Source organism: Leucoraja erinacea, unplaced genomic scaffold, assembly GCF_028641065.1.
Source record: "Leucoraja erinacea ecotype New England unplaced genomic scaffold, Leri_hhj_1 Leri_189S, whole genome shotgun sequence".
Taxonomy (NCBI): domain Eukaryota; kingdom Metazoa; phylum Chordata; class Chondrichthyes; order Rajiformes; family Rajidae; genus Leucoraja; species Leucoraja erinaceus.
This window is the reverse complement of record NW_026576090.1, coordinates 107,279-128,292: the sequence shown is the minus strand read 5'-3', so window position 1 is coordinate 128,292 and position 21,014 is coordinate 107,279. Positions and strand designations below refer to the sequence as shown.

The 21,014-nt window shown below is 57.8% G+C and overlaps 2 protein-coding genes across 2 annotated transcripts; one reads left to right on the top strand and one right to left on the bottom strand.

Annotated features, from left to right (window-relative positions):
* Nucleotides 1–676: 676 nt before the first annotated feature.
* ttc5 (tetratricopeptide repeat domain 5) lies at nt 677–12,227 on the bottom strand. Its single transcript, XM_055666090.1, has 10 exons — nt 12,153–12,227; nt 8,533–8,671; nt 7,168–7,379; nt 6,104–6,251; nt 5,686–5,777; nt 5,328–5,387; nt 4,836–4,982; nt 3,415–3,629; nt 2,478–2,622; nt 677–1,132 (listed from the first exon to the last, which is right to left on the bottom strand). Exons 1-10 carry the CDS (start codon nt 12,225–12,227, stop codon nt 1,013–1,015), a joined length of 1,353 nt encoding a protein of 450 aa, XP_055522065.1. The 3' UTR covers nt 677–1,012.
* Nucleotides 12,228–12,655: 428 nt separating this feature from the next.
* Nucleotides 12,656–19,663, top strand: sdr39u1 (short chain dehydrogenase/reductase family 39U, member 1). The gene is given in 7 exon segments (XM_055666086.1): nt 12,656–12,794; nt 14,205–14,308; nt 14,605–14,687; nt 14,972–15,093; nt 16,565–16,717; nt 18,624–18,692; nt 18,695–19,663. Coding segments are annotated over 7 exon segments (942 nt in total). The 5' UTR covers nt 12,656–12,778; the 3' UTR covers nt 19,090–19,663.
* Nucleotides 19,664–21,014: the final 1,351 nt, after the last annotated feature.

Genomic DNA, 21,014 nt, shown 5'->3' with positions numbered 1-21,014 from the left:
AGGACAGGAGGGAGGGGAGAGGTTTTAAGGGGCAGGGAACTGGATGGAGGAGGAGAGGGGGGAGGGGGGAGGTTTAGAGATGAGGGGTAAAGGGTTGAGGGAGGAGGTTTAGAGGGGGGTGTTAGAGAGGGGGAAAGGTTTAGAGGAGAGAGGGGGAGGTTTAGAGGAGGGGGGAGGTTTAGGGAGAGGGGGAAAGAGTTGGGGATGAGGTTTAGAGCTGTGAGTTTTTGAGGGAGGAGGGGAGGGGAGGGGGGGGGGGGGGGAGAGTTAAAGGGGTTTAGAGGTGGGGGGGGGGGGGGGGTTGGTATGGTCCCGGACCAAACGTCACTCCATGGGGCTAGTTGGGCAGTGATGAAACTCTCACTAAACCAACAACACTTTATTAAACAACACACACAGTCGGTAACAGTCAATCCCATCCCCAACCCCAGCAGAGAAACGGTGTGTGCAATCACAGACCTTCACCACGGCAGCTGGGGGGGTCCACGTGGACAGACCCACCCCCGGCATCTCACACCGACATGGGTCCACCCATGTAATCCTCTCCCCCATCCTGTCTCCTCCCACCCACAGTCACACCAACACTGGCCCATTCCACTCCCCCCTACACAGACCTCCCCAGAACTGTACACAGACCCCCCCCCCCCCCACTGTGTACACAGACCCCCCCCCCCCCTGTGTGTGTAGTGAGTGGGCCAGTGTGAGTTTAGTTTAGAGGTACAGGCCCTTCGGCCCGCTGAGTCTGTGCCGGCCAGCGATCCCCGCACACTACACACACAGGACACAATTTACTTTTATACCCGGCTAATTAACCTACACACCTGCACGTCTTTGGAGTGTGGGAGGAAACCGGAGCGGCCGGAGAAAACCCACCCTGGTCACGGGGGGGAGAACGTGCAAACTCCACGCAGGCAGCACCGGCGGCAACTCTACCGCTGCACGACGGCGCCAGCCCGGCGGGTCCCTGCGGAGAGGAGGAGAGAGGAGGGTTGTCCGTGGGTGGGGGTCTCCCTCACTCGGCACAGGGTCGGTGGGCCAGTACTGGCGCGGCCTGGCTAGCTGGACTCTGGTTCCTCCCGTTCACCAGCAGCAGCAGAGGGCTGTCCACACGGATACCACCGAAGGCAAAGGTCTGTGGGCACAAGGAGCAGGGTCACGGGGGCGAGAGGGGTCACGGGGGTGTAGGACGGGGGGGGGGGGGGGGGGGAGAGAGGGGTCACGGGTGTAGGACGGAGGGGGGGGAGAGAGGGGGCACGGGGGTCAGAGCAGAGGGATGGAGGGGGGAGAGAGCACAGGGTCAGGGGGGGTGGGCAGAGGGCACAGGATCAAGGGGGCAGGGCAGGGCGATGGAGGGGGAGAGGGCACAGGGTCAAGGTTGGGGAATGATCAGAGGGCGACTGGTCGGGGAGGGTTTGGGGCAGAGATGGTGGAAATGTGTCAGCCTCGATAACAATCAGCACGGGAGCACCTCAAGGCTGCGTGCTCAGCCCCCTGCTCTAATCACTCTATACTCATGACTGCGTAGCCAGTCACAGTGCGAACTCCATCATCAAGTTCGCTGACGACACCACTGTTGTGGGACGTATCACTGATGGGGATGAGTCAGAGTATAGAAGAGAGATCGAGCAACTGTCCATATGGTACCAGTGCAATAACCTGGCCCTCAACACCAGCAATACCAAGGAACTGATTGTGGACTTTGGAAGGAGTAGGAGGGAGACCCACAGCCCCATTTATATCAACGGGTCGATGGTTGAAAGGGTCAAGAACTTCAAATTCCTGGGCGTGCACATCTCTGAAGATCTTTCCTGGTCCGAGAACACTAATGCAATTATCAAGAAAGCTCATCAGCGCCTCTACTTCCTGAGAAGATTACGGAGAGTCGGTTTGTCAAGGAGGACTCTCTCTAACTTCTACAGGTGCACAGTAGAGAGCATGCTGACCGGTTGCATCGTGGCTTGGTTCGGCAACTTGAGCGCCCTGGAGAGGAAAAAACTACACAAAGTAGTAAACACTGCCCAGTCCATCATCGGCTCTGACCTTCCTTCCATCGAGGGGATCTATCGCAGTCGCTGCCTCAAAAAGGCTGGCAGTATCATCAAAGACCCACACCATCCTGGCCACACACTCATCTCCCCGCTACCTTCAGGTAGAAGGTACAGGAGCCTGAAGACTGCAACAACCAGGTTCAGGAATAGCTACTTCCCCACAGCCATCAGGCTATTAAACCTGGCTCGGACAAAACTCTGATTATTAATAACCACTTTCTGCTATTTGCACTTTATCAGTTTATTTATTCATGTGTGTGTATATATTTATATTACGGTATATGGACACACTGATCTGTTTTGTAGTCAATGCCTACTATGTTCTGTGTGCTGAAGCAAAGCAAGAATTTCATTGTCCTATACAGGGACACATGACAATAAACTCACTTGAACGAGGAGGGGTCGGGGTAGAGGTTGGGGGTCACTCACCTTGTCCTTGTGCTCCACGCTGTGGTGGGTGTAGATTGGCCTCGGGATGGCGATGGTGTCTCCGATCAGCACCCCCCAGCTCTCCGCCATGTTGTACACTGTCACGGCCACACACGTGCCCTCCCCGTCCAGCAGGCCCACGGTGCTATCATACAACGGAATGGATCAGACCCACTGGCCCAGTACACTGATGCCAGACCCCCCCCATACACCCTGTCCAGCTCCACATTCTCAGTCTGCACATCCACTCCCTCACCTCCAGAGCATAATACAGCCCAGGAACAGACCCTTCGGCCCACTATGTCCGTGCTATCCCTGACTCCCCTCTGCCAACGAAGTAGATCCATATCCCTCCATTCCAGGCATATCCACGCGCCTATCTGTCACCCTCTCCCAAACACTCCACCATCGTTTTAAATCATTCCCCCCCCACCACCCTCGTCCTCTGGCCCCACCACCCTCTGTTTGGAAAAAAACCTCCCCCCACACATCTCCGTTAATCAGACACCATTCGGTACTCCCCTATGGCAAAATCTGCGCCACTTCAATCCATGGCTGATCTAGTAGAACCTCCCTGCCCCCCCCCCCCCCCAACCCCATTCTCCTGCTGCACCTTCTACCCTATAACCCGCTGACTCCCCCGCACTAATCAAGAATTGATCTCTGCCTTAAATATATCCACCGACTTGTGGCCTCCACTGCCGTCTGTGGCAACGAATCCCACAGATTCACCACCCTCTGGTGAAGAAATCCTCCTCAACTCCCCCCCCAAACCCAGGCAGTCCTACCTCACACTGCCCCCCCCCCCCCCCCAGTTATTCCAACTCCCCCCCCCCCACCCCCACCTCCCACTCTCTAACCCCCTCCCCCAGTCCCTAACCCTCTCCCCCCTCCCTACCCTCCCCTCCCCCCCACCGGTACCCTACCCGGTACGTACAAGGGCACCTTCTCCTCGGTGGTGAGGCTGAAGACGACTTTGCCAAGGACGGCAGTGCCGGGGTTGTTGCCGGGGGTGAGGGAGGAGAGGGGGTGCAGGGCGAGGCGGGTGGGGGGCCCGCTGGGGGCGTTGTACAGTCGGTCCTGATGGTTGTGGAGCTCGCGGCCACGGAGGCTGGACATCAGTGCGGTCAGCCGCTTCTTCTTCAGCTGCCCCTGCCAGAGGACACACACACGGGGGGGGTCAGTGTGGTCACAAAAATGGGGGATGGGGAACAGTTTCAGCCCTCTCCCCCCCATCCCTGGTCCTTCTCCAAGCCCACCATCCCTCCTCCACTGCCCCCTCCCTCGCTTCTTGTCCCTCCCCCGCGCACTCTCTCCTCCCCACTCCTTGTTCAGCCCCATCCCAGTGGTCCCACTAACCCCCCATCATCCCTGCCCTAGACCCCATCTCTCTCAGCCTGTGTTCCTCCCACCCTGTCCCTCCAGCTCCCTCTCTCTGCCCCTCCACCCCCTCCCTCCATTAGCCTCTCTGCTCCGTCACTCCCTCCAGCTCCCACCCTCTCCTCTCCCCATCCGACATTAGCATTCATAGCAAAATGATTTGAGTATAGGAGCAGGGAGGTTCTACTGCAGTTGTACAGGGTCTTGGTGAGACCACACCCTGGAGTATTGCGTACAGTTTTTGGTCTCCTAATCTGAGGAAAGACATTCTTGCCATAGAGGGAGTACAGAGAAGGTTCACCAGACTGATTCCTGGGATGGCAGGACTTTCATATGAAGAAAGACTGGATAGACTCGGCTTGTACTCGCTAGAATTTAGAAGATTGAGGGGGGATCTTATAGAAACTTACAAAATTCTTAAGAGGGTTGGACAGGCTAGATGCAGGAAGATTGTTCCCGATGTTGGGGAAGTCCAGAACAAGGGGCCACAGTTTAAGGATAAGGGGGAAATCTTTTAGGACCGAGATGAGAAAAACATTTTTCACACAGAGAGTGGTGAATCTCTGGAATTCTCTGCCACAGAAGGTAGTTGAGGCCAGTTGATTGGCTATATTTAAGAGGGAGTTAGATGTGGCCCTTGTGACTAAGGGGATCAGGGGGTATGGAGAGAAGGCAGGAACAGGATACTGAGTTGGATGATCAGCCATGATCATATTGAATGGCGGTGCAGGGCCGAATGGCCTACTCCTGCACCTATTTTCTCCTGTTTCTACCCCCCTATCCCTCTCTCTCCCCCCCAATTCTCTCTCTCCCTCCCTCACACTCTCTTTCCCCCTCACTCTCTCCCCCACCCCCTACTCTCCCCACACCCAACATCCCTCCCCCTCCCCCTCAGTCTCTCTCCCCTCTCTTTCCCTCCTCCCCCTCAGTCTCTCCCTCCCTCTCCCACTCTCCCCCCGCCCCCAGTGCCCCCCTCACCCGTTGCTGTACGAGGGTGGACACTCGGCTCAGGTAGGTGAGGAGTTGTTGTTCGCGGAGTGCCGGCTCGGTGGAGGCGGGGTCCAGCGCCGCTGCCCTCGCCAGCCCGGCCAGTGCCGCCTGGTAGCGCTCCTCGTACCGGTGTAGCTGTGGGTGGGCAACGGGTCAGACGGCCCCTACCCCCCCCACCCCCTACCCCTTCACTCCACCTCTCCCACCCCTCACCTTCCCTGACCCCCCACTCCCACCCCTCCCCCTCCCTGAAACCCCCCTCCCCTTAACTCCAACTATCCCACCCCTCACCTTCCCTGACCCCCCCACTCCAACTCCTCCCCCTCCCTGAAAGCCCCCCCCTCCCCCTTCACTCCAACTCCCCCCCCCCCTCCCTGAGCCCCCGTCCCCTTTCACTCCAACTCTTGAGGTCCACTCCCCTTCCATGCCCCCCCCCCCCCCCCACACTGTCTCTGTCTCCCCCCTCCCACAGACACTCACGGTCGATCGGTTTTGAGGTGCAGGTCGGGGTTTGTTGACGGATGATGCATCAACCTTCTCCTGGGGGAAGAGTGGGAGAGAGAGAGTGAGTGGGGGGCGGAGAGAGGGCAGAGTAAGAGTTGAGGGAGTGGGGGGGAGGAGAGTGAGGGGGGAGAGAGTGGGGGGGTGAGTGGGGGAGAGGTGTGGGGGAGAGAGTGTGGGGGGGGAGAGTGTGGGGAGGAGAGAGTGTGAGGGGGAGAGTGTGTGAGAGGGGGGGAGAGAGGTGAGGGGAGAGTGTGGGGGGGGAGAGTGAGTGAGGGGAGAGTGTGGGGGGGGGGGGGGAGGCAGAGAGACGGAGGTGTGGGGGTGGGGGACTCACGGCCTGTGTATACGCTCCCAGCGCCTGCTGACTGACGCGATCACTTTGCCCCGACACGAAGAACAGCGACAGGTAGGCATTGCCCAGCACGTCTGTAGGGAGAGGAACCGTCAGTGAGACCCCCTCACCCCTCCCGGGAATCCCCCCCACCCCCCAAAGTTCCCCCCCCCCCACTCACACAAACCGCCCTCACACCCCCTTCACCTATATTTCCCCCCCACTCAGACTGGAACATCTCCCCCTATCTTCATGCACCCCCCTCCCCACACACTCCCCCTCCCCCATGCCCCACACACCCCCCCCCCTCCCCCACATCCCCCCCCACACACTCCATGCAGCCCCCCTCCCCCCACCCCCTGCATCCCCCCTCCCCCCACACTTCCCCCCTCCCCCATTCCCCCCCCCCCCCCCCACTCACACCAGGAGTTGCCGTCGGTGACGTCCATCTCCACGGCGGTGCGGGCCTGCTCCACGCTGCGCATGATGTTGGCGGCTCGTTCCTGCGCCGTTCCCTGCACCTGCCGCAGCACCATGGACAGGTTCCGCAGAGACTGCTTGTTCTTGCACTGGGGGGGGGGGAGCAGGCCACACACTGACACACACACCCTCACACCTCACACCCTCACGTACACCATGGACGGGTTCAATAGACAATAGGTGCAGGAGTAGAGGCCACTCGGCCCTTCGAGCCAGCACCGCCATTCAATGTGATCATGGCTGATCATCCCCAATCAGTACCCCGTTCCTGCCTTCTCCCCATATCCCCTGACTATCTTCAAAAGCCCTATCTAGCTCTCTCTTGAAAGTATCCAGAGAACCGGCCTCCACTGAGGCCAGAGTGCTGCTGTTGAGGGGCAAGGTGTTGAACCTGCTGCTGGAGGGGAGCAGTGAGGCGGAAACATGTTCCCGATGTTGGGGGAGTCCAGAACCAGGGGCCACAGTCTAAGAATAAGGGGTCGGCCATTTAGAACGGAGACGAGGAAACACTTTTTCTCACAGAGAGTTGTGAGACTGTGGAATTCTCTGCCTCAGAGGGCGGTGGAGGCCGGTTCTCTGGATACTTTCAAGAGAGAGCTAGAGAGCTAGATAGGGCATTTGAAGATAGTCAGGGGATATGGGGAGAAGGCAGGAACGGGGTACTGATTGGGGATGATCAGCCATGATCACATTGCTATATTTAAGAGGGAGTTAGATGTGGCCCTTGTGGCTAAGGGGATCAGGGGGTGTGGAGAGAAGGCAGGTGCGGGATACTGAGTTGGATGATCAGCCATGATCATATTGAATGGTGGTGCAGGCTCGAAGGGCCGAATGGCCTACTCCTGCACCTAATTTCTATGTTTCTATGAATGGCGGTGCTGGCTCGAAGGGCCGAATGGCCTACTCCTGCTATTGTCTATTGTCCCTGTTCTTCCAGTGCACCTCCCTCCCCCCCCCCCCCACCGTGTTTCACCCCCCCCCCCCCCCCACCCGGCCCCTCCTTACGTGGGTCAGGGCCCCGGTGAAGCAGGTGCGTGCAGCCTCCAGCTCGCCACGTTTCCAGTAGACCTCGCCCAGCTGGTTCCAGGCCTCCAGCAGCTCCGGCCGCAGCTTGACCGCCCGGGACAGGGCGGACTCCGCCTCACTGCTCCCCTCCGGCAGCACGTTCAACGCCTTGCCCCTCAACAGCAGCACGCTGGCTTTGTGCCCGCTCCGCCCTGGGGTGGCACCAAACAGATGGCAGATTATAGACATTCGACCATAGATCATGCAGGAGTAGACACCTCGAGCCAGCACCCCCATTCAATGTGACCATGGCTGATCATCCCCAATCACGTTACCCACTTTGGTGGCAAAAACCGGAAGGCAGATTATTATCTGAACAGCGTCAGGTTGGGAAAAGGGGAAGTTCAACGGGATCTGGGGGGTCCTTGTTCACCAGTCACTGAAAGTAAGCATGCAGGTACAGCAGGTAGTGAAGAAAGCTAATGGCATGTTGAGTATAGGAGCAAATATGTCCTTCTGCAGTTGTACAGGGCCCTAGTGAGACCATACCTGGAGTATTGTGTGCAGTTTTGGTCTCCATATTTGAGGAAGGACATTCTTGCTATTGAGGGAATGCAGCGCAAGTTCACCAGATTAATTCCAGGGATGGCGGGATTGTCGTATGTTGATAGAATGGAGCAGCTGGGCTTGTATACGCTGTAATTTAGAAGGATGAGAGGGGATCTTATTGAAACATAAGATTATTAAGGGTTTGCACATGCTAGAGGCGGGAAACATGTTCCCGATGTTGGGGGAGTCCAGAACCAGGGGCCACACAGTTTAAGAATAAGGGGTAAGCCATTTAGAACGGAGACGAAGAAACACTTTTTCTCACAGAGTGGTGAGTCTGTGGAATTCTCTGCCTCAGAGGGCGGTGGAGGCTGGTTCTCTGGATGCTTTCAAGAGAGAGCTAGATAGGGCTCTTAAAGATAGTGAAGTCAGGGGATATGGGGAGAAGGCAGGATCGGGGTACGGATTGTGGATGATCAGCCATGATCACATTGAATGGCGGTGCTGGCTCGAAGGGCCGAATGGCCTACTCCTGCACCTATTGTCTAATGCACACACACACACGGGGTGAGTCAGGCAGGGGAGAGAGGGAAGGGGGGAGAGGAGGCGGGGGGAGGAGGGGAATGGGGGGCGAGGTGCTGCCTACCCTCCAATCTGCCGTTGGGAGTTTGGGAAGGAGGGAGTGGAGGGAGTGAGGGGAGGGGGCGAATGAGTGAGGGGGCGAAGGCAGTGAAGGAGGGGTGAGGTGCTCAGGACCATCCATGCTGCCGTTGGGAAGGGAGTGAGTGAGGGAGGGAGGGGTGAGGTGCTGCCTACCCTCCAGGCTGCTGATGGCCTCCAGCACCTGGTGCAGCCTCTCCTGCAGCTGCCGCTGCCTCTCCTCGGCCCCTCCCGGCCCCGGCCCCTCCGTCTGGAAGAAGGTGTCACGGAACGTGTAGAGCTGCTCCACCTGCTCCTGTGGGGGGGGGGGAGGGGATCACAACTTGACTGCTCCCCGCACAACACTGTTGTCACCCCCACACCATGTCCCCACCCTCCCACGATCCACTCTCCCACCCCCACTGTCCCCTCCCCCCCCAAACTGTCCCTTCCCACGATGTTTGGGAAGTCCAGAACCAGGGGGGTCACAGTTTAAGAATAAGGGGTCGGCCATTTAGGATGGAGATGAGGAGAAGCATCTTCAGCCAGAGAGTTGTGAATCTGTGGAATTCTCTGCTACAGAAGGCAGTGGAGGCCAATTCACTGCAACTTCGTGTGGTCTTGGATGGAGCTGTTCCGAACACAGGCAATGATGTATCCCGATTAAATGCTTTCTACGGCACATCTGTAGAAGTTGGTGAGGGGTGGGGGGGAGGACATAGTAAACAGGTGCAGGAGGAGGCCATTTGGCCCTTCAAGCCAGCACCGCCATTCGATATGATCACGGCTAATCATCCACGTTCAGTACCCCGTTCCAGTTTTCTCCCCGTATCCATTGATTCAGTTAGCCCTAAGAGCTAAATCTCTCTTAAAAACATCTAGTGAATTGTCCTCCACTGCCTTCTGTGGCAGAGAATTCCACTGATTCACAATTCTCTGGGTGAAAATGTTTTTCCTCATCTCAGTCCTAAATGGCTGACCCCTTATTCTTAAACAGTGACCCCTGGTTCTGGATTCCCCCAACATCGGGAACCTGTTTCACTGTCCAATCCCATTGATGTATATGAAGAGGCTGGGACGACGTTCTGGCGGCGGTGTCCAGAGTCCTGGGTTCAGCCGCGGGCTGGCGGCTGCGTGTGCTGGACTGGAGGTGCGGCGGCTTCGACCACCCCGGGCCGCAGTGTTTGAACCGGCCCGTTCTCGGGGTTCGGTGAGCTGCGGGACTGTTTATACCATCGCCCGGTGGGGAATCGCCTCAGCGCAGAGGGAGAGACTGCAACCCTAAGATTTTTGCCTCCACCACAGTGAGGAGGTGTTTGGAGGACTCACTGTGGTGGAAGTTAATTTGTGTTTATTGTTGTTATTACCCAGATCATTGTATGTATGACTGCAGGCCCACAATTTTCGTTCAGAACCGTAAGGTCTGCCAATGACAATAAAGGAAATTCGCCCCATTCCATTCAGATGCGATCATACCAGGAGCCTTAACAAACGGAGGGCCAAAGGGGACAGGAGATTGCGCTGCAGCAACTCATTAGGGATAATCCCAGGCAGCATCCCCGGAGAAATGGGAATAAGCGAGGTTTTACCACCCCCCGGGTCCCCCCCCCCCCCCCCAAGGGATGCCTGACCCAGAGTTTCGCCGGCCGCAGGTGCACAGCCAGCGTGCGCCAACCCAACCAATGGCCCCTGCCCCCACCCAGCCTGCAAGCAACCAGGGGCCAACCGACAAGCCACAGAACGCTGCAGCAAGAGTCGGGACAGACGCATCCCCTGGCCCGCCGGGAACGGGAGTGACGTTTCGGTCAAGACCCTTCTCGGATGCCTGACCGCCTCCCTCCAATGCCCGTGTGTGCAAGCACCAATGGCCCTCCCCTGGGCACACCAAGGCAGCCAACCGACAACTGAAGGAGAGAGTCGCAGCCGACTCCCCCCAGCCCGCCGGGGAACGGGAGCCAAAGCCGAGCCGGTGCCAGCGCCTCCCTCCTGCGCTGGCTGCAAGCCCAGGGCCTCCAGCCTCCCCGGACAGGGACAGGACACCCGGGAGGGGACAGGGGTGGCCCAGCAGCAACTCAACAGCGCCGGAGATCCGGACCCTGACCCCGGACGAAACGCAGACCTGCACAGCTGCCAAGAATGATTATCGCAAGTGACCTATGACCTGGGCATGCGCAGTCGGAATACCGAACTCGCTTATTGGCTTCATGGGAAGAAGCGGAGGGTGACGGTGGAAGGTTGCGTCTTGGACTGGAGACCTGTGACTAGTGGTGTGCCTCTGGGGATTTGGATGAGAACATACACTGTAAGATTCGCAAGTTTGCAAATGATAAAAAAAAAAATTGGGTGATAATGGAGGTGGTTGTGAACGATTGCAGCAGGATCTTGATCGATTGGCCATGTGGGCAGGTGAATGCTTGATGGAATTTAATACAGAGAAATGTATTGCATTTTGGGACAAGGGCAGGACCTACACAGCGAATGGTCGGCCTCCGGGTAGTGTTGTGGAGCAGAGGGATCTAGGAGTACAGGCGCATGGTTCCTTGAAGGTTGAGTCGCAGGTAGATAAGGTGGTCAACAAGGCTTTTAGCACATTGGCCTTCATCAGTCAGAGTATTGAGTATAGAAGTTGGGGGGCCATGCTGCAGTTGTATAAGACGTTGGTGAGGCCGCATTTAGAGTATTGTGTTTGGTTTGAGTTACCATATTATAGGTAAGATGTTGTCAAGCTGGAAAGGGTACAGAGAAGATGCTGAGGGTATAAAGAAAAATGTTGCCAGGACTCAAGGGCCTGATCTATAGGGAGAGGTTCAGTAGGCTGGGTCTCCATGTCTTGGAGGGCAGGAGGATGAGGGTTGATCTTATAGATGTGTATAGTAATCATGAGAGGGATTGGTCATAGGTGATAGGAGCAGAATTAGGCCATTCATAGAAACATAGAAATTAGGTGCAGGAGTAGGCCATTCGGCCCTTCGAGCCTGCACCGCAATTCAGCCAACATGTCTACTCTGCCATTCATTGGGTATTGATATTGATCTGGTAAAGCACGGAATCTCTTGAGGTATCAGAGGACATAGGTTTAAGATGGGGGGGGGAGGAGATTTAATAGGAACCTGAGGTGTAACATTTCCACACAGATGGTGGTGGGTGTATGGAACAAGCTGCCGGAGGACAAGCAAGTGCTGTAACAACATTTAAAATGGTACATGGATGGGACAGGTTTGGAGGGATTATGGGCCAAGTGCGGGCAGGTGGGGCTAGTGTAGATGGGGACATGTTGGCCGGTGTGGGCAAGTTGGGCCGAAGGGCCTGTTTCCTCCCCGTGTGTTTCTCCATCTGTCGTTGCTGCCGCAAGTGAGAGTTTCCATTGTTCTGTTTCGGGACAGATGACAATGAAACTTTCCTCCCCCTCCCCCTTCCCCGCCCTCTCCTCCTTCATCTCCATCCCCCTCCTCCTCCTCTCTCCAGTCCCCTACCCTCTCCCCTTCCTGCCCACTCCCCCCAACCTGCCCTCCCCCTCCCCATCATCTCCTTCTCTCCATCCTTTTTTCTATGGATGAACGGAAACTTAATTATTTATTCTATGTAAAGCACTTTGGTTTCAACGCGAGTTGATTTAAACGTGCTATACAAATAAAACTTACTTACGTACATCCCCCTCATCTCTCCAACCTCCCCCTCCTCTCCCTCTCCAGCATGTCCTTCTCCCCTCTCGTATCATCTCCTTCCCTCTCTCTCTCCCTCCCTCTCTCTCTCTTTCTTTCTTTCATTACTTTAATCTCTCTCTCCTCTCCCCTCACTCCCCGCCTCTCCTCCGCGCTCCGCTCTCCTTCTCCTCCTCCTCTCCTCTCCGCGGCTCTCCCCCTCTCCGCCATCTTCCGCCCCGCGCGGTCCTCAGCCCCGCCCCCCGCCCATCAGCCCCCCCGCGCCTGGTCCTCCAGCCCCGCCCCCCCGCGATCCCTGGTCCTCCAGCCCCGCCCCCCTTCCGCGTCTCATCAAGCCCCGCCCCCTTGCTTCCTCCAGCCCCGCGCGGGTCCTCCAGCTCCGCCCTCCCCGTTGCCCCTGGTCCCTCCAGGCCCCGTCCCCCCCCCGCCCCGCGCTGGTCCTCCAGCTCCGCCCCCCCACGGGTCCTCCACTCCCCCGCCCCCCGCGCAGGTCCCTCAAGCCCCGTCCCCGTTCCTCCAGCCCCGCCCCCCGCCCTGGTCCTCCAGCCCCACGGGTCCTCCAACTCCGCCCCCCCGGCAGGTCAGCCCCGCCCCCCGCGCTGGTACTCAAGCCCCGCCCTCGCGGTTCCTCTAGCCCCGCCCCCCGCGCCGGTCCTCCAGCCCCGCGGGTCCTCCAGCGCCAACGAGGAGGTTCCTCCGGGACAAGAGCACCGGCCAGGGGGGACCAGAGGGCGCGGGGTTGTCACGGAGACAGCGGCGGGATGAAGGTTCTGATCGGTAGGTGCAGGAGTAGAGACCACTCGGCCCCTCGAGCCAGCACCGCCATTCAATGTGATCATGGCTGATCATCCCCAATCAGTACCCCGTTCCTGCCTTCTCCCCATATCCCCTGACTCCGCTATTTTTAAGAGCCCTATCTAGCTCTCTCTTGAAAGCATCCAGAGAACCGGCCTCCATCGCCCTCTGAGGCAGAGAATTTCACAGACTCACAACTCTCCGTGAGAAAAAGTGTTTCCTCGTCTCCGTTCCAAATGGCCGACCCCTTATTCTTAAACTGTGGCCCCTGGTTCTGGACTCCCCCAACATCGGGAACATGTTTCCTGCCTCTAGCGTGTCCAATCCCTTAACAATCGTATATGTTTCAATGAGATACCCTCTCATCCTTCTAAACTCCAGAGTGTACAAGCCCAGCCGCTCCATTCACTCAGCATATGACAGTCCCGCCATCCCGGGAATTAACCTGGTGAACCTATGCTGAGCTCCCTCAATAGCAAGAATGTCCTTCCTCAAATTAGGGGACCAAAACTGCACACAATACTCCAGGTGTGGTCTCACTAGGGCCCTGTACAACTGCAGAAGGAAGTGTCAGGTTCCTCCCCAGGGGCGCCGTCGAGTATGGCTGCCCCGCCTGCAGCTGTTAGTCCTTTCACCCATTTTTTTTATTTTTAGTGAGTTAAAGTGTTTATTTTGGGTGGTTTTCTAGTCTTTTATGTGGGGGGAGGGGGAAGGGGAAAGGGGAAACTTTATTTCCTAGTCACTACCTGATCGTAGAGGCTGCTTCCCTCTGAGCTGCTTCTTGGCCTCCCTCCTCGCGGCCTACCATCGAGACTGGAGCGGCCTTTCCTGTCTGGACCGGCCGGGACTACAGCTTCGGCGGCGGCGCAGCGCAGGGATGCCATCAGGGGATGGGACTGGACTTTGCTGCCTTCCCCCACAGTGGGAACCATTGTGGGGGGATGTTTTTATGTTGTTAAATTCTTTAATGTTGTGTCTTATCATTATTCGTGTGCTGCTTTGGCAAATCAAATTTCACTACACCAACTGGTGTATGTGATAATAAATGTCCTTTTTCTCCTTTGGGTCAGGGGTGAACGTGTCAGGCTGTTCGCTTGGTTGAGGGTTCACATGTCAACGTGTCTTTTTGCTACCCGGGTCGGGGGTCACAGGTCGATCCGTCATGGGGTTGGGGGCAACAGGTTGCGGGGTTGGGCTGCTCGTCGGGTGAGAGATCACAGGGTCGGGCTGCTTCCCAGGTCAGAGGTCATAGGTCGTTGTGTCAAGTCATGGGGGTGAGTGGTCACGGTAGGGCTGCTTCCCGGGTTGAGGGGTCCTGGGTGAGGGGTCATGGGGGTGAGGGGTCAGGGGTCACGGGGTCGGGCCACTGACTGCTGTGTTTCTCTGGGGCAGGCGGAGGCTCCGGCTTCGTTGGCTCCGCCCTTAGCCGCCTCCTGAGGAGCAAAGGTCACGAGGTGGAGTTCGTCTCCCGGAGACCGGGGGCCGGGGTCACCTGGGTGAGTCCATGCCCTCTCACCCCTGTCCCTCTGACCCTGACCCGTGTTCAATCTGTCCCCTACCCCTCTCCCCCCCCGTCCCTCTGACTGCGACCCGTGTTCCTGAATCGTGTCCCCTACCCCTGTTCCCGACCCCTGACCCCCTCCGTCCGTGTTCCTGACCCGTGTCCCCGACCCCCCCGACCTCGTGTTCCTGACCCGTCCTCGACCCGTGTCTCCGTCCGTGTTCTTGACCCGTGTCCCCGACCAGTGTTCAATCTGACCCGTGTTCCTGACCTGTATTCCCTGTATTACAGACACACGTGGCCTCCCGTGGCCTGCCCCCCTGTGATGCCGTGGTGAATGTGGCTGGAGCCAATGTCCTCAACCCACTGCGGAGGTCAGTGAGAGAGGGGAAGGGGGAGAGAGAGGGGAGGGGGGAGAGGGATGGGGGAGATAGAGTTAGTTGGGAAAGGGGGGAGAGAGATGGGAGAGAGGGGGGAGAGGAGGGAGAGAGGAGGGGGAAGGGATGGGGAGGATATCAGGGTGGGAGGGGACGGAGGAAGGGACGGGTTGGAGACAGTGAGAGAGGAGAGGGTGGTGCGGGGAGAGGGAAGGGAGGGTGAGGAGGGGGAGGCAGACGCTGGTGGTGGGAGGGGGATTCAGTGCCTCCTCTCCCCACAGGTGGAGCCGCTCCTTCCAGCAGGAGGTGGTGTCGAGCCGAGTGGAGACGACGAGGACCCTGAGCAAGGCCATCGCTCTCTGCCCCCACCCCCCCCGCAGCTGGGTGCTGCTAACCGGCGTGGGTGAGATACTGACCCCCACCACCACCCTACTCCCCTCCCCCCCCCCCCCCCACATTCCCCTCACCCACCCCTGCGCCTGGGTGGGGCTCACTGGCATGGGCGTTAACTCCACCCCATCCCCCCCACCCTCATCCCCACCACTCCCCACATGACTGGGTGCTGCTAGAAATAGTGGGTGATTCACTGTGTTCTTTTCCCTCTCTCCCCTCCTCCCTCTCTCCTCCCCCTCTCTCCCCTCCCCATCTCTCCCTCCCCCCTCTCTCCTCCCCTCTCTCTCCTCCCCTCTCTCCCCCTCCCCATCTCTCCCCTCCCCATCTCTCCCCTCCCCCCCTCGCTCCCTCAATCTCTCCCCTCTCCTCCTCTCCTCCCCTGCCTCTCCTCCCCTCCTCTCTCTCCCCTCCCCCTCTCTCCTCCCCTGCTCTCCCCTCCCCATCTCTCCCCTCCCCCCTCCCTCCTCCCCTGCTCTCCCCCCTCCCCATCTCTCCCCTCCCCCCTCTCCTCTCCTGCTCTCTCTCCCCTCCCCTCTCTCCCCTCCCCTCCTCTCTCTCCTCCCGTTCTCTCTCCCCCCCCCTCTCTCCCCTCCCCCCTCCTCCTCCTCCTCCTCCTCTCCCCTATCCCCCCCTCTCCCCCATCTCTCTCTCCCCCTGTTCTCCCCTCCCCATCTCTCCCCTCCCCCTCTCCTCCCCCTCTTCCCTCCCCTCTCTCTCCTCCCCTGCCTCCCCTCCCCCCCCTCTCCTCTCCCTGTCCTCTCCCTCCCTCCCCTCTCTCCTCTCTCCTCCCTCCCCTCCTCCTCCCCCTCTCTCCCCTCTTCCCTCTCCTCCCTCCCCTCTCTCCCCTCCACCTTCCTCCTCCTCCCCTGCTCTCCCTCCCCCCCTCCCCCTCTCCCTCCCCCCTCTCCTCCCCTGTCTCTCTCCCCTCCCCTCCCTCTCCCCCCTCTCCCCCTCCCTCTCCTCCCCTCTCTCTCCCCTCCCTCTCTCTCCCCGTTCTCCCCTCCCCATCTCTCCCCTCCCTCCCCTCCCCCTCTCCCCCCCCTCATCTCTCTCCTCCCCTGCTCTCCTCTCCCCCCCTCTCTCCTCCTCTCCTTCTCTCCCCTCCCCATCTATCCCCCTCCCCCCTCTCTCCTCTCCTCCCCTGCTCTCCCCTCCCCCCTCTCCTGCTCTCCGCTCCCCATCTATCCCCTCCCCCCTCTCCTCCTCCCCTGCCCTCTCCCTCCCATCTCTCTCCTCCCCTGCTCTCCCCTCCACCCCATCTCTCCTTCCCCCTCTCTCTCCCCTCCACATCTCTCTCCCTCCTCCCCCCTGTTCTCTCCCCTCCCCCCCCTCTCCCCCTCCCTCCTCTCCCATCCCCCTCCCCATCTCTCCCCTCCCCCTCTCTCCCCCCTCCCCCTCCTCCTACCCCCCCTTTCTCTACCTCTTCCTTTCTCTCCTCCCCCCTTATTTCACTCCCCCCCCCCTCTCTCCCCCATCCCCAGGCTACTACCGGCCCAGCCTGCGGGAGGAGTACCACGAGGGGAGTGTTGGCGGTGACTTTGACTTCTTCTCGCGGTTGGTGGGTGACTGGGAGTCAGCGGCCCGACTGCCCGAGGGAATAGGTCGGCTCGTGAGGCAGGTGGTGGTCCGTGCAGGTAAACCCCCCCTTCCCCCCGGGTCTGTCCGTCCCTGTCTCCCTCCCCCACGGTCAGTCCATCCCCTGTCTCTGTCCCCCACAGTTGGTCCGTCCCCTGTCTCTGTCCCCCACGGTCGGTTCGTCCCGACCTTCGGAACCAGCTTTCATCTGATCTAACCGACCGCATCAACTATATTCTGCTTTCCAATGGGAAATACACTCTGGGTGATAGGGGAAATTGTAAAAAATATGCGGTCCCAACAATGCCAACCATGTGCACGGGTTTGTAACTGAAGGTGCAGGGTACAAAGGCAAGGAGATTGTGTTGAACTTCATTAAAACATTGGTTTCATTAAGGCTGGGATATTGGACACTGCATTGTACAGCGCGGAAGCACGGCAGACAGGCAGTGACTCTGGAGAGAAGCAATGGGTGACATTTCGGGTCGAGACCCTTCTCCAGACTGAACTGAACTCTCGTCGGTGATAGTATTTGTGTGATTGTCTGAAGCAGGGTCTCGACCCGAAACGTCACCCTTTCCTTCTATCCAGAGATGCTGCCTGTCCCGCTGAGTTAGTCTAGCTTTTTGTGTCTATCTTCAATTTCAGAGTTAAATAAAAAACACAGAGTGCTGGAGGAACTTAGCAGGCTAGGCGGCATCTGTGGAAGGAATGGATTAGGAGTTGTTTCGGGCCAGGGTTCTTCTTCAATAGGGAGGAACTGCAGATGCAGTTGTCTTTGTAAAACGCCAAAGCATTCCGGGAATGCCGAGAGAGAGCGAGCCGATAGAGCAAGTGAGGGGGGGGGGGAGATAGATAGATAGAGAGAGGGGGGGGGGGGGGGGGGGGGGTGGGAAGAGAGAGAGAGAGAGAGAGAGAGAGAGAGAGATTCCAGCCTCTTAACCCCAAGCACCGTGGTAGATCCATGCTTACAAAAATAATCCGCTCTTTAGCAGTCCAAAAGCGAAAATTAGGAAAATTAAAAATCCCCCCCACCCTCCCGTCTCCCCCGGCCAGTAGTTTGATGGACGTGGGGGTCTGGACCAATCGCTGACAAGGTCTCGGACAAATCCTGTCCCCAGAGACATCATGTCCCTTATTTGGTTTATCGGTGTGGTTCCGTTCAGTTTAACGCCATCATTTCCGCTCGGTATCTTGGCTTCCACTTCTTCGCTTCGGCTTCTCGTCCTTCCACGCCCCGTCCGGTTAGATTTAGCCCTTAGGCCTAACGGAATCGAGGGATATGGGGAGAAAGCAGGGCCTGGATGATCACCAATATTATCTTGAATGGCGGTGCTGGCTCGAATGGCCTCCTCCTATGTTCCATGTTTCTTAGTCTCTTGCCCAGAGTAGGGGAATCGCAGACCAGAGGACATAGAAGTGGAAAAGATTTAATAGGAATCTGAGGGGTGACTTTTTCACACAAAGGAAGGTGGGTGTATGGAACGAGCTGCCGGAGGAGGTAGTTGAGGCTGGGACTGTCCCATCGTTTAAGAAACAGTTAGACAGGTACATGGATAGGACGGGTTTGGAGGGATATGGGCCAAATGCAGGCAGGGGAGCTAGTGTAGCTGGGACATTGTTGGCCTGTATGGGCAAGTTGGGCCGAAGGGCCTGTTTCCATGCTGTATCTCTAAACTAAACTAATACCACACCATCAATTCTTCAAGGTACAGTCACCATTACACACACTACAGTCGCCTGTCTCCCTCTTCCTGCGTTCTGTCCGTCCCCTGTCTCTGTCCCCCAGCATCCGTCCGTCCTCTGAATCCATCCCACATGGTGGGTCCATCCCTCCACTACGTCTGTTCCTGGGGTGTCTGCTTCATCTCTCACCACTCTTTCTTTTACCCCACTCTCTCTCACCCGCCCCCCTCTCCCCCCCCGTCTCCCCTCTCTATCCCCTCCCCCCACCGCCCGCTGCAGGAGTGGTCCTGGGGAGAGATGGGGGAGTGCTGCCTCCGATGCTGCTGCCGTTTTGGATGGGATTTTGTGGGGGGGCTCCGGACTCCAGCCCTTCCCCTGGATCCACGTGGAAGACCTGGCTGGGATCTTGCTGCATGCACTGGAGGGGGTGCGGAGGGAGGGGGAGTGAGAGGAGGGGGGAGAGTGCAAGGGGAAGGGGGGGAAATTGGGAGGAGTGGAAGGGGTGCTGAACGGCGTTGCCCCATCTCGCTGCACCCAGGGGGAGTTTGCGGAGGCACTGGCGGGGAGCCTGGGGCGTGGAGCCCGGCTGCGGGTGCCGGCTGCATTGGTGCAGGCTGCACTGTGGCCAGAGCGGGCATTGCTGCTGCTGCAGGGCCAGTGGGTGGAACCTCGCCGTACACTAGACAGTGGCTACCGGTACCGATTTCCCCGGCCACAGGCGGCCATCGACAACCTCCTCCACTGACCCCCAGGGTCACGGGTCAGGGGTCAACCTCTGGCTGGCCATCCACCTACCCCACTGACCCCCAGCCCGGGGTCAGACCCAGCCTCCACCACCTGCTGGAGTGACCTCTGGCATGGGGTCAGGCGGTCACAGTGTGGGGTCGGGGTCAGAGGGTGGGAGTCAATGGTCAAAAGGTCACACCAGAACTTTCCCGAGCTCAGGCCTGTCCTGCGCTGACCTCAGGGTCAGGGGTTATGAGAGGGGGGGTCAGACGGCAGGTGGTCAGAGTGAATGGCTTTCCCGAGATCACGACCGCTTTGGTATCCTGACCTGGGCCAGGGTCAGAGGTGAAGGGGTCGGGGTCAGGGTTAAAGGGCTGGGCTTCCCCGACTTGCCTTGGACGAGGGTTGAGGTCAGGGGTCAGACTGAATGTGGAAGGTCAGGGGTTAGCAGGTGTTGCAGTGAGTTTGGGGAGGTGGGGTCAGTGTGGGGAGGGGCAGTTGTAACCGGTTCCACTGCGGAATAAAGGCCATTCACCCATCAGCCGTCTCCTGTCTCCTTCACACTCACTCCGCCAAGCCGACCTTACTCTTCAAAGCTGAGCAACCATTTCCTAACAAGAAACACCAACCGCAAAGTCCATTCAGATTCCAAGGAAAGGTCGTAAGTGATAGGAGCTGAATTAGGCCATTCGGCCCATCAAGTCTACTCCGTCATTCAATCAAGGCTGATCTATCCCTTTCAACACCATTCTCCTGCCTACTCCCCATAACCCCTGACATCCGTTCTAATCAATAATTTATTTATCTCTGCCTTAAAAAGGCCGTTGACTTGGCCTCCATGGCCGTCTGTGGCAATGAGTCCCACAGATTCACCACCCTCTGACTAAATAAATTCCTCCTCATCACCTTCCTAAAGGAACGTCCTTTCCCTATCTCCCACTAGTGGAAACATTGTGAAAGTGGCATTTCACAAAGTAATGTCCATTTATTGTAGACTGGCCAAACAAAGTTAGACACAAAAATCTGGAGTAACTCAGTGGGACATGCAGTATCTCTGGAGAGATCTTGTCCGGGAACATTAGCATCTGGTTTGGGAATTGCTCTGCCAAGGACAAGAAGGCTCTGCAGAGAGTAGTGCGTTTTGGCCGAACGCACTATGGGAACTTCACTCACCCCCCTGCAGGAACTATACATCAGGAGGTGCAACTCCAGAGTCAACAAAAATCATTAGAGACCCCTTCCACCCCTGCAACGGACTGTTCCAGCTGCTACGGTCAGGCAAACGCCTCCGTTGCCATGCGGTGAGAACGGAGAGGTTGAGAAGGAGTTTCTTCCCAGAGGCCATTCGGACTGTAAACTCCTATCTCACCAGGGACTAACTTTACTGAACGTTTTTCCTTCCATTATTTATTATGAAAAAGAATATGTGTGTTATGATTGTGTTTATAGTTTGTTTGGTTGTTTTGTTGTTTGTCTTTTGCACAAAGGTCCGCGAGCATTGCCACTTTCATTTCACTGCACATCTCGTGTGTGTATGTGACAAATAAACTTGACTTGACGACTTGAGAAGGAATGGGTGATGTTCCGGGTCGAGACCCTTCTTCAGACAGGCGGGGAGGGTCTCAACCCCAGATTCAGATTCAGATTCAGATTCAATTTTAATTGTCATTGTCAGTGTACAGTACAGAGACAACAAAATGCATTTAGCATCTCCCTGGAAGAGCGACATAGCAAATGATTTGAATAAATAATAATAAGTGTCTGGGGGGGGTGGTGATTGGCAGTCACCGAGGTACGTTGTTGAGTAGAGTGATAGCCGCCGGGACGAAGCTGTTCCTCGACCTGCTGGTTCGGCAACGGAGAGACCTGTAGCGCCTCCCGGATGGTAGGAGGTTAAACAGTCCATGGTTGGGGTGAGAGCAGTCCTTGGCGATGCTGAGCGCC

What these genes read in the sequence shown, in the direction of transcription:
- ttc5 (XM_055666090.1), bottom strand. Translation starts at nt 12,227, where the DNA reads ATGGCGGAGAGGGGGAGAGCCGCGGAGAGGAGAGGAGGAGGAGAAGGA. An exon ending in GCGCGGAGGAGAGGCGGGGA is followed by an intron (nt 8,672 to 12,152) that starts GTGAGGGGAGAG and finishes CCCCCCCCACAG; the next exon opens with GAGCAGGTGGAGCAGCTCTA. An exon ending in TGGGAGCGTATACACAGGCC is followed by an intron (nt 5,388 to 5,685) that starts GTGAGTCCCCCA and finishes CTCTTCCCCCAG; the next exon opens with GAGAAGGTTGATGCATCATC.